General features: G+C 35.9%; 1 protein-coding gene across 1 annotated transcript in view; it reads left to right on the top strand.

The window, feature by feature from the left end:
- Window positions 1-12957, top strand: part of Dpyd (dihydropyrimidine dehydrogenase) — an 851011-nt gene that overhangs the window by 253551 nt on the left and 584503 nt on the right. Inside the window, exon 8 of the mRNA XM_036191420.1 lies at window positions 8385-8472. Coding sequence (XP_036047313.1) covers window positions 8385-8472 — 88 coding nt within the window. The remainder of the gene's footprint in view (window positions 1-8384; window positions 8473-12957) is intronic.

The raw sequence follows: 12957 nt of genomic DNA on the forward strand, positions 1-12957 counted from the left end.
CTATTCTTTTATGTCTGGCTTTTCTCAACATAAGCGGTAAATTCATGAGGAATAAGATAATAGTTATGTTTTATTGTTTTGTGCAATAAATATTGTGTTCTTCTTTTAAAAATAGACATGATGCTGATTATGGGATACTTCCAGAGTGTGACTTTAGATACCCTAATTTTCAGTTACTACTAGTGTTCTGTGACCTTATCTCTTCAATTGGGCGCATTCCTGTTTTGTTTAAAAATTACATTTTTTATAATATTTTTATAATATTTTTAAAAGTGAATAAAAACTCTGCATGGATTTTGCTTTTACTAAGAAAACCTAAAAAATATCAATAATGGGAAATAAAGCACTATTGGGAACTTTTTAACTTATTTCTATTTATATATTTTTTAATATGGTTAAATGATAGCATTTCACACATAATTACCAAACAAATACATTGGTCACAAAAATGCAATGTGGATGCACATCATAAAAATAAGTCTTAAAAACTACAGTGTCCAAAAAGATGATCTATTTATGACAAGATACAAGAGCACATTCTGGAAAATTCTCTACATGTCTTTTATTTTGAATTTAAATTTGTAGATAATTTTTACTAAGTAAACAAAGCATTACACAATAAAATTTCAAATTAATATATTTCATGTTTCTAGCAGTCAAAGATAAATTAGAAACTGCTTAAAAGTATTTTGTAAACAATAGGAGACAGGGGTGATAACACCTATAATCCACATATTCAGGAGATTAAACAACTGCATTGAGTTTTCACAGGGTAGGTATATATGTAAATTAAAGCATGACTATGCTCATTATTTTTAAACTTATAGGAAAATAGAATTAGATGTTGTAATGTGTGAAGAAAACATACTTTTTTTTTTTATCTACAGTTACATGGCTTAACAATTTTACAGTTAGGTAGCCTTGACAATGTCTGGTAACATTTCTATCCTTAGTCAGTGTCTGTTCATAAAGTGTGCAACTTTTGTTTGGGTAAAATTTATATCTGTTTTCATAGAGTATTTCTGAAATGTTACCTTTGGAAAGTCCTGTGAAGAAGTTATCACCATTTCATATGTTTGAATTTTAGGGACAAGAAAGTTACTGTCTTGTTGGGAAAACCTGGAACATAGACTAGGGATTTATTTCTCTTTTGTCTACCTCCCAGGTTCTTTGAAGATATGAAGGGAGGAATATTTGTAGACTTGCTCTGTAACAATGGATCTCTCTGTATTTCTGAGGAAAGAGGACAGGGAACATTTGAGGGGGGGTTGCCTTTGCTGATGGGATACTCATGCAGCATCTATGACCTGCTCACTTTAGCCCGAAGATGGTCCATTTTTGAAAGTGGGATGAACTAATGAAATTATGTCCTTCTCATCATCAAGACATATAGATTGTTCTTATCATTTGTCTCTAGCTTGTTTCAGCTAAAATTATACCCAACTAAGTTCACACAGCAATTTCTTAGCAATAAACTTTTTCTAAGTTTATATTGTTTAGCTTTGGCTACACACACACACACACACACACACACACACACACACACACACACAGACACACACACACCATGAAGGTATATTGAGAACTATGTAGACACAAGCATATAATCATTGACATTCATTGCCCAATATTATATTAATTGTCTTTTACCTCTGAAACAAATAAGCACCCAGAAGTTACGTTTAACAAGAACTATGCTGAGTAGGCCACCTAGTTTTCAATCAAAAGAATATGAACTAATCATGTTATAACAGAGTATAAAACATCATCTTTACTGCCTGAGCAAAGTTTTCTGTTGGAAACTTTCATTTTGTTTTAAAGTAATTGATTAGTTATTTTTAGTTTTAAAATGATTTTTTTTCAATTAATTATATCACCAGAATATAATGAGAATTTTATCAGTTACACATGATTATGTTTTTTTTTCCTTTTAATATTTAAGTGGCTTGCATCTCTAGTAAATGTTAAAAAAACTATACGACAAAGAATTATTTACCTGATCCTGAAGCAGCATTTTCGATCATATTGAATAAGCATTTTGATTATGTAACATTAGTTTACCAAACTTTTAGCAACAATAAAAATGAATACAAATTAAAAAAGAAAAAATCAGTTTTTTTGGTTGTTAAAGATGTATATTTTTATACAATATGTTCTGATTATCGTTTTCCCTCCCCAAATTCCCCCACAAATCATTTCCTTGCCCGCCTACCAAATCACCATCCTTTCTCATTTTCATGAGAATATAAACAGACATTTAAAGAATAAGAAAAACAAAATAAGATAAAATAAAATAAAAACAGAGAATGCAGAATAAGACAAAATACACAGAACCAAGAAAAAGAGCCAAAGCAGTTCAGGAAACAGATATAAGCAGAGAGACATACAGAAATCCTAAAATTTATAAAACTGAAACCATAATAGATACTCAAAGAACCTGTAAGGTTTAAAAAAAAAAGCCCTGGCAAAATTTATGAGACAAAGGACTTCTAAAAATACCACTGAGTTTTTTTGTGTGTGTGGTTTGTAGACTCAGTAGGACTCCATTGTAGAAAAGTGATTTTTCATTTAGAAGTGATTATCAATTGGAGATAGCTTCCAGGTTAGGGATGCAGCTTGTGACCACTTCTCCCAGTGTTACCACGCCATCTGGCTCATACCTGTGCAGGTCCCTTGCATGCTACCACATCCTCTGTGAGGTCATATGTGCATCAGCCTTGCAGTGTTTACAAGACTTTGTTTACGTGGTGTTCTCTGTCCCTCCTCCTCTTAATGTTTTGCCTCCTGTTCTGAAGTGTTTCCTAAACCCGTCCCATTTAAGGGCTGAGTATTCTGATGTCTCACTCTACGAATTGGCTGACCATGAGTCTCTGCATTTAGTGCAGAAGGAAGCTTTTCTAAGGATGAAGAAGCTAGACACTTGTCTATGAATATAATAGCAGAATGTCATTAGGAGCCATTTTATTGCTGTGTTCCTTTTGCAGAACAGTAGTATTTGGTTTCTTTCTAAGACCCTGGCCTATCTAGCTTCAGGTCCTTGGCCACCTGAGCAGTGTCGGGCATTGTTTCCCTCAACAGAGTGGCCCTTAAGTCAAATCAGATGTTAGTTGGTTGCTCCCACAGACTTTTTGCTACTATTATGCCAGTGTGTCTTGCAGGCAAGGCACCATTATAGATCAAAGAATTTATAGTTGGGTTGGTGATTAGCTTTCTCCTCTGGTAATGTGCAGAGTACCTTCCAGTACAGTGAACACTAGTCATTATGGGTAAAGGCTCTATTTAGGCATCAGCTCAACTTCTTAATGTTGAATGAGTTATGCAAGTATTGTCTTCAGGAATAGGGTTATCACCATTTTGTCTTTGTCTTTCTAAAGTAGCCTGTGCGTCACTTGTTTGTGTCATTGCCTTATCACTATACATTACAGAGAAGAATGGGCTCCTCTCATTGTTGTACAATTTTCAATATGAGAGTCATATATTTATTTTGCTTTGATTATTTTGGTTGTTTGTGGTCTTTGGCAGCTTTACATAACAGATCATAAAAATAACCTTTCAAGTGCTTTCTTATATTATCATTGATAAGTATATTGAGACTAGTCTTTTTTATTAAATTGAAAAATATGCCTTTGACTGCAAAGACTTTTTCAAAAAAAATTTCTCTCACATATTATATCCCTACTACAGTTTCTCCACCCTCCAGTCCTCCCAGTTTCCTCCCCCACCTTCCCTTTCCCGCAGACATACTTCTCTTCTGTTTCCCTTCAAAAATAGCATCATCCTAGGGATATCAACCAAACATGGTATAGCAAGTTACAAAAGACTAGGCACAAACTGCTGGCTGCATGAGGGAACCAACCCAGTAGGAGGAAAAGGGTTCCAAGAGCAGGCAAAACAGTCAGAATCACCAACCTCAACACATTCCCAATGTTAGAAGTCCTACAAGAACAGCAATCTACACAACCATAACATATATGCAGAGGACCTAGTGCAGACCCATGCAGGGTTCATAATTGTTGATTCAATCTCTAAGAGTCCATTTGAACCCCATTTATTTAATCCTGTAGGCCATGTTCTCTTGGTGTCCTTTAACCTCTGGCTTCTACAATGCTTCATCTTCCTTTTCCTGTGGGAATCTCCAAAATCTGTCAATTGTTTGGCTGTGGTTCTCTGCACCTCATCCCATTAGTTCCTGATGAAGTCTCTCAGATACCAATTGGGCCAGGCTCCAATCTCTGAGTATAGCAGAATGTCATTAGGAATAATTTCTTTGACTTTTATTTTTTTTAGTTGTGCTTGGTTCTATCCCAGGTCTCTGAGCCACCTAGCCTCTGGTTTCTACCCATCCAGGTAGTATCTGGCATGGGCTCCTTTTCATGGCATGGGTCTCAAATTAGACTAACCATTGGTTGTCCACTTACACAAGCTCTCAGTATCCACTGCCAAGGCACATCTTAGAGGTAGCACAGGTTGTAGGTCACAGTTTTGTGGCTTGGTAAGTGTCCCAATCCCACCACTGGATGCCTTGTCTGGTTAGAGATAACTGATGGTTCTGGCTCCATATTCTCATTATTAGGAGTCCTCACTAAGGTCACCCCTATAGGTCCCAAGAAGTTTCTACTGTACTAGGTTTCCATACTGCCCCATAAATGCCTACTTATTCCAGTCTTCTCTTTTTGTGCTCTCTCACTCCTTCCCTTCTGCCCTGCACCTGATTCCTCCTGTTCTCATCCTCACATGCCCTAAGTCTACCTGCAAAATCAGAATAGATTCCCTTTTCCAGGGAGATTCATGCATTTCCCCTGGAGCTCTCCTTGTTACTTAGCCTCTCTGAGTCTGTGGATTTTAACATGATTGTTCTTTACCTAATAATTAATATCAACTTACAAGTGAGTATATATGATATTTGTCTTCCTGGGTCTTGGTTACCTCACTCAGGATAACTTTTTTTCTAGTTCCATTCATTTGTCTGCAAATTTCATGTCATTTAAAAAATATCTGAGTAATATCCCATTGTGTAAATATACCACATTTTCTTTATCCATTCTTCAGTTGAGGGACATGTAGGTTGCTTCCAGTTTCTGGCTATTATCAATAAAACTGTTATGAACATCATTGAGCAAGTGTCCTTGTGGTAAGATGGAGCATCCTTTGGGTATATGCTTAAGAGAGGTATAGCTGGATCATGAGCTAGATTGATTCCCAATTCTCTGAGGAAACTCCATATTGATTTCCATAGTGGCATTACAAGTGGCAAAGACTTTTTGTAAGAGACAATATTTCAACAAGTTTACAAAGTATTTTCAAAGTTATCAAAGTTTCCATAACTCAATTCCAGTACAGATTTTTGCCTGTATGTATTTTTCTAGGCAAATTCTGTTATTACTGTTGAATTTATTAGCATAGATTTTAGACATGGTCTTTCTGAGGTCAACAGAATTATTTCACCTATACTTGTAGTTTTAATTGCCTTCTTATTTATAAACTTGTGTTTTCTCAACTTAGTTTCTTAAGAAACTATGCTTCGGTTTTCATAGTTAACATTATGTTTAAAAGAACCAGTTCTAAAGTTTGTGTTTTCTTATTCATTAATAGCTGATTGGATCTTTACACATTTCTGCTTTTATACTTATCTTTTTAAAGTTGTTAACACAGTGAATGCAGAATTCATGATAAACCAATGATCTTAAGTACCTTCATCATTAAACCTCTAAAGATGAAAAGTAGTTAATTATACAAGTCAAAAGTTAACAAAAATTTTTCACAAACTTCTTTTAAAGAAGAAATGTATCATCTTTTGCATTATGTAGAAGAGAATGCTGCTCTTATCTCTCTGTGTATGCCAACTATAGTCATTATTCTCTCACTTATAAATATTGTTCTTCTATGACTTAAATAAAGACTTTTTCTTTTAGGAATGTAATGCTGTCAAAATCAAAGTAGCTTACTAACTTTTGTACAATGTTCTCTGTGAGGAGGGATTGAAGATGCTCCTCTGTCTTTCTCTCTGCGTACAGATATGTCGGCTCAAATGTAATAACCAAGTACCCTAAACTCCACTCAAGTGACATGTCTCCAGTCATATGTTCATCTTCCATCTTCTGTAGTTTGGAAAACATGAACTCATCAGATTATGACCATTTCATGCTTATACTGCCCAGGCTGCATGATGTCATCACAGAGTGGGTCACTGTGGAGTTCTATAGGAAATCAGAGCTCTCTGGAATTCACATATTATTACTGAAGTCGGTATATCTCAGAGGTGAACTGTAGCACTCCCTATGTGTCAACTGTTTCTGACTCATTTTTGAAGTGGAGTAGAGTAAATGCATTCACCAATTCAGGGTTTCCATGTTCTTATCAGTCTTCTCCAGCAATTATACCACATCTGTCACAGAAATGAGATCCAAGGCTACTCTCTATGTAAGCCTACAGTAGTTTACATTCATCCTGTAGGGTCTGTGTAATCTCAGCAAGGGATACACAGTGAAGTCAATGGAGATTTGATGGGCACCACTGCCATCTCTCCCCATCCTCCCAGCATGCTGGGTACAATATGGTGCTGGAGAAACTCTCTTACTCAGGTTTCTGATATTTGCATGTATACTTCCCAGCTGTGCTAGCTATTTCAACTCTTAGTGCACAGACCAGAGATGCAGTTGGGGATTACTTAACTGACAAGTGTAACAATTTCAATTATGTGTTTGCAGAGTAGGAAAATGCTCACTGACAGGGTCAGTGTCTCTGATGGCTCACTGGGACCCAGACTTTAGTCAGGCTCCATTTTACCTTTCACATAGGTCCCTACTTTGTGTCTCCAGGTATCAATGTCAATAAAGATCATGTGCCTAATTGTCCTTGAAATGTTTGATTATCCCTATTTCCCTGGTGCACAGTTGCCTAGGTAAATGGCCATCATTCCCTATAGGGAAGCAGGGTAATTATTGGAGTATTTATTTGCCAGGATACTGCAGAGTTCTACCTAGGAGTGTGGTGTCTTTCTTGTTCAGAAGGTTTCCACCCGAAAATTAATTCATGGGACAGAGAGATGGCTCAGTGGTTAATGATACACACTACTGAACCCAACAACCTGAGTTCAATGCCCAGACACTACATGGTCAAGGAGAGAACTGACTCCTGCAAGTTGTCCTTTGATCTCTGTACATGTTATCTCCCCTAGTTGCCCCAAATAAATAAGTATAATAATATTTTTAATTGAATCATGTTTGAGATCAACAAAAATACTGTGACTTATAGTCAGAGTGACATCTCTGTCCCTTTGATTTGTTCAAATTGTATAAACAATATCTCCTGTGAAAACCCTACCCTTTCTAAAGACCTCAGTGAAATACCCTGCAGTCTCACACTTTTGACTATAGCTACAGTGAATCTTTACTACCTGAGCTACCATACACATGTTAATCATGTGATAGTGTTGTACAATTTCCTGTGTAAATCTGTTCTCGCTCAACACTTTGGATCTTTTTGACTTTTTGATCCCCTTACTATTTTATTATCATCTTATTGTCTCAAGTACTCAACATAGTACTTTCATACACACAAGGTGAGAAGTTTTACTAACTTTAGTTCCCCTTTTTGAATTTAATTTTTAAATTAGCATACAAATCAACTTATGGAATTTCCATACCTACTTACTTTGTGGGGGGCAGGGATTCTTCCTATATCTTTGCTGTGCTCCCCCTGTCCACTTTCATGGCACATGTGTTTTATTACCTTTCCCTCTCTATCACAAAGAAAAGGAAACAAAAAACAAAGAAAACCTTTTCCCACTCTCATGGTTATGGAATCATATTGAATTTCTTGGCTTCTACCAAAATACACTGTCTCAGCATATATATCCAAAGGTAAAGATGAACAAGCTGTATTTGTCTTTTGAAGTCTGTATTACCTTATTTCATAATAGTTTCCAGTTATACATGTTTTTCTATCATTTTCATGTTTTTACCTTTTTTACCAGTTGAATAAAATCCCACTGTGCATATGCACCTCATTTTCATTTTCCATTTGTCTGTTGGTGGACATCTTGGCTTAGTCTATTTCCTTGCTATTGTGAATACAGCAACAATGCACTGGGATGTACAAGTGTCTCCATGGTAGAATATGTAATCATTTGAATATAGGTTTAGGAGATAAATATTGAGTCATGCAGTAGTTCTATATTTTAACTAACTTGATTGTAATTTCTCTGGCTTTTCTACATTTATCCCTTGAAGAAAATATTTGTGATAATTATTTACTAATTTCATACTAATGTCCACCAAAACTTTTATAGCCATTTCTTTGATTTGTATGTTAAATTTTTAGTTTTAATTAATCAACTGCTAAAATAAAAAAAAAATCATTACTCAAAATACTGTTTCTTACAGATAATGTGTGGTAAAAGCCTTTCCACAGATGAAATGACACTTAGCACTTTGAAAGAAAATGGCTACAAAGCTGCTTTCATTGGAATAGGTGAGTGACTTATTTCTAAATATCTTTATTTAACTTCAAATGTTTTCTTTCTGACAATACCCATTAGAATGAGTACCTTTAGACATTTATCTAATGTAAACCACATCTTTCATGGACTAATACACCATAATGACTGGGAACACATGGATCTTGTGCTTACAGGCAGACTACATCTTCAATGGAATGATACCATAATGACTGGGCACACATGGATCATGTGGTTACAGGCCTGCCTGTGCTGCTTCATGTGCATTAAGAACAAGCTTCAGAAAGATATTATCTTCTTAGGACTCCCACTGCACTGGAAGCACCAGAGTAGGCTCTAAGGGGAAAAAAATGCCCTCCATGATACAATAACTCAAACTTTGGCTAGATTCTGTAGCTTTCTGTTAATCATAATACAATTGACTAATAATGAAACACAGTTGGCGTTATTCTATATTCATTTTATGAAGTCTCCAAATCTTTTGGAAAGTATATCACATATGTGAATGTTCAAATAATTTCCCTTCCAGTTATTATTTACTGAGAGATCAGAGAACACAATTAGTTGATTAAATTTCATCCTTGTTTCAAGATTTCTATTTTTTTTTTCAATTCCATGGTGTACTCTGGAAAATTCTGAAATGTGAACTGAGCATATTGTATCACCAGTCTTTTAAATACAACTCCACCCTTCTATTGTTTGGCCAATATCCTTTTTAGTCTACAATCTTTGAACATCTGAATATTGTCTGCATAGGTGCAAACCTTTTCATATCTTTCAGTGATTGCATGCTGGGTAGTGCTCAGCGAAGCTTGGTGCAAAGGTAGAGGTCTCATTACATTTGAGTAGTGCAACCTATTAATGGTTCTTTACTAACCAGATTTTTTTTTTATTTTAATGACTCATTCCTTTACTTCAACATTGGTACCACAACCAAGGGAAGCTCTGTCAATAACTGTATTTAGATTTTAAAATTATCACCAAAAAGGAAGCAAATCTGCTATCTTTCTGTAATATTGGACCTCCTCTCAGACCTTGTTAGTACCATCATCATTAGTATGTTTCTGTGCCATTTACATAAAGTATAATGACCAATCTGTACAATCATAATGGGAAGAGGAAATGTGTTATTCTCCCTAGGTTTTCCTTTCAAAGATATTTTGAATTTAGATCTGCTTTTCAATTTCATGATTTTACTGAGACACAAGACAGCACAGTATCTATAAAGTATGTTCGATGATGAAACAGGGGTCAAGCAAACAGCATCATTGAAAGAGTTCCAAATTTAATACATAAGTAATCCTGCATTAGAAAAATTTGGAATATTTAAGTGGTTAATAACATGTGGTAATTTTAGCAGTCAGAAATACCTTCTATTTGAAAAAAAAAAGACATTTCAGGTCTTTCTTAGAATTCTTTCCCTTAAGTTCCCTTACAATGTTAGTTTTTCATGGAGCTACAGTGTTTCAAGACCACTCTATGTTGGCCCCAGCACTGTGTGATTGAAATGCATATAATGTGCAGCCCTTTCATATTTATATTGTACATTTTCATGATAACCATGTTCATGTTCACAAGTACATTTTCATGCTGAAAAGCAAAATGAGGAATGCAACTATGTCCTATTTCAGTATTTTGTATGAAACATATACAAATTAGTTTTATGTCATCTGGAAAAATGCTTCTGTCTATGGGAGACAAGTAGCTGTATCTCCCAGGAAAGCCTTTTTTGACACCCCTTGGCCATTTGGGACTTTATGATCTTTCTATTAACATGTAAGTGTATCTGGAAAGCCTCACATCCTTGTTGCCCTTGCTTCTATAACATAACTAGCTGTCTCTCACTTGTTTTGTATCTTGTTTTTCTCATGAAGTTTTAAAAAGATGTAGAATGGGCACTTTGTGAGATTTGGAAGATAGGTTTGGTTTCTTTTGGCAAACACTGGAGACTGGAGCGGTGTTCAGCTTATGCTGGAACCTTTCAAGGAACAGGGAAAACCACTTTTGATGCAGCACTTCCTTCTTTGGTTCCTGAGTAATAACCATGTTCATGTTCACAGGCAACATCTGGAGTTTGGTTTGTGGTGTAGAAGCTGAACACACCACTCTTGCTTCTATCTCATTGTCTATAACTTCATCATAAAACATAGCTAGCAGCAAGGGATGACTGGAAATGTGACCATAGGTAAATGGACACTGGGTTCCTCATATCCTAGAGACACAGTGGTAAGAAGTACACAGTGCTTCTTGCCGCATGTGCATTGTCCTTGGTGTTTGGTGTGTGAAATTCTTCAGTCACCTAGCCAGAAAGGAAATGGTCTTAGTACTTTGGGCTTCATGATTGGCTACATTGGTCATTTAGTAATAAACAAACAAACAAACAAACAAACAAACAAACAAAACAGAAATGATCTTTTCTATGTGAAAATTCCATATAGTTCTCCAAGTATTTACAACTACTATCTTACTTTGTTATCTTATTAAAAGAAAAATATTTTATTAGATGTAACTTTGAATACTACATTATGCACACTGAATTAATATAAGTGTATTCTCATGGTTACTAGAAAAAAACACTTTTATATTTCACCCCCTTATGACACCAATGGAATCCACTAAGGTATGTATCTCATTGCATGCATATTTTATGAATGTTTAAGTACCTTTTAACTACTGAGATGAGACCTTGTGTTTACTCACATTAGACTTAATTGTCATTGAGACAACTTGGGATTGAAGGCCCTAGAATTTTGATATTTTTACTCCAATCAAAGTACTTGCATAGTGTGTTACTGTCAGTGCTCAGAATGGGAGTTAGAACGTCTCCTCTCTGCAGCTTGTTCAAAATATTGACTAGCTCTCTCTGCTCATTGAAATCAGTATAAGAGATTCTGTCCATTGTTCTTTATTTTTTTTATTCTTTCTTTCTTTATTTTAGAAAATAGCAGTTATCTCTGTAGATTTCCCCATAATGATCTTGACCCTCACCTCCCTTGCTCATATACTCCCTCTTCCCTTTCTTCAACTGGACTCCCGGAGCTTGGCCTGGTGCTTGGTTGTGGATCTCTACATCTGATTTTATCAGTTACTGGATGAAAGTGCTATGATGGCAGTTAGGGTATTCGCCAATCTGATTACCAGGTTAGGCTAGCTCAGGCACCCTCTCCACTATTGCTAGTAGTCTAATCTGGGGTTGCCTTCCCACTACTTATGGTTGGACACCTTGCTAACCCCTGATAAAGCAGGGAGGGGTTTGGTCCTACCTCAACTGAATGTATCAGGCTTAACCGTACCCCCATGGGAGAACTTACCGAGTTGTAGTAGGGGATAAGGGGTAAAAGGGGGAAGGTGGGGGGAGTGAGAGCAGGGATAAGAGGAGGATCTGTGGTTGGTATGCAAAACTAATTTAAAAAATTAATAAAAAAGAAAATAACAGAAAAGGAAATTCCAAAGAAAAATAAAAATAATATGTTATAAAGAACCAATGTTGTGTTGTATATATTTAGGGTGTTACTTTTGGAAACATTGTTATATGTGTTTATTTTTGTTGTATGTGTTTGGACATACATACTATATTATATATAAAATATATTTAATGTGGCTTAATAGTCAAAATCTGATAAACAGTTGTACATTGTAAGAATTCTGAGGAAATAATCAGTTTCCAATATAGTATGTCTAATACCTACCATTAAGGAGCATATGACTAAAGCAAGAACCAAATGACAGTGGTATTCCATATACAGCACTAAAGATCAAAATAGCAAAGAAATATAAATTCAGGGGCATGGTTGGTTTTACGCTGAGTTAGGAAATGTGAGATGATTCGAATACCACAGCCACATCACAGAACATGCAGGATTTGGACTAAGCATGAGGATTGGAAGGCAAGTCTCTTCCTGATCCAGGTAGAGGAGCCATGTTTCTAGATGTTCAAGGAGCAGATACATCCTCATTGCTTCACTCATCTTCTTGGCTGTCCATTTTCTGATGGTTCACATTCACACTTTTACAAAATATAGTGATGTTAAATAAAAGTTTATCAACCTGTGAGAGAGGAACCATTGGCTGAGATACCCTCAGATAATCAGTGTAACTTTAAGTTACATTGGGGTAATTCATTTCATTTTTGAAATTTCAGAGAAGGAAGAATGTTGCAGTGTTGTATTCCATGACCATCACTGTGGTGATAATTTATCTGTGTTCCTCCAATAAAATTTATGAGGATCAGAGGATAAAGGTCAGCCATTATTAGTAAAATCAGAAGTCATGCAATGTTAGTACATGCCCTTAATCCATCTGGATCTCTGTGTGTTCAAGGCTATACTAGGGAACAGAGACAAGCTTGGTGACACATGCTTTTAATCCCATAGAGACCTAGTGGTCTGTACAGACAGGCAATGACAAAGAAGTGAGGTAGATGGGCTAAGAGCTCATGGGAGGGCAGAACAGCAAGGCAATAATGGCTCAGGTAGACAGGAAGTAGCACTTTGGAAGCT

This window comes from Onychomys torridus, chromosome 6 (genome assembly GCF_903995425.1).
Source record: "Onychomys torridus chromosome 6, mOncTor1.1, whole genome shotgun sequence".
Lineage (NCBI taxonomy): Eukaryota > Metazoa > Chordata > Mammalia > Rodentia > Cricetidae > Onychomys > Onychomys torridus.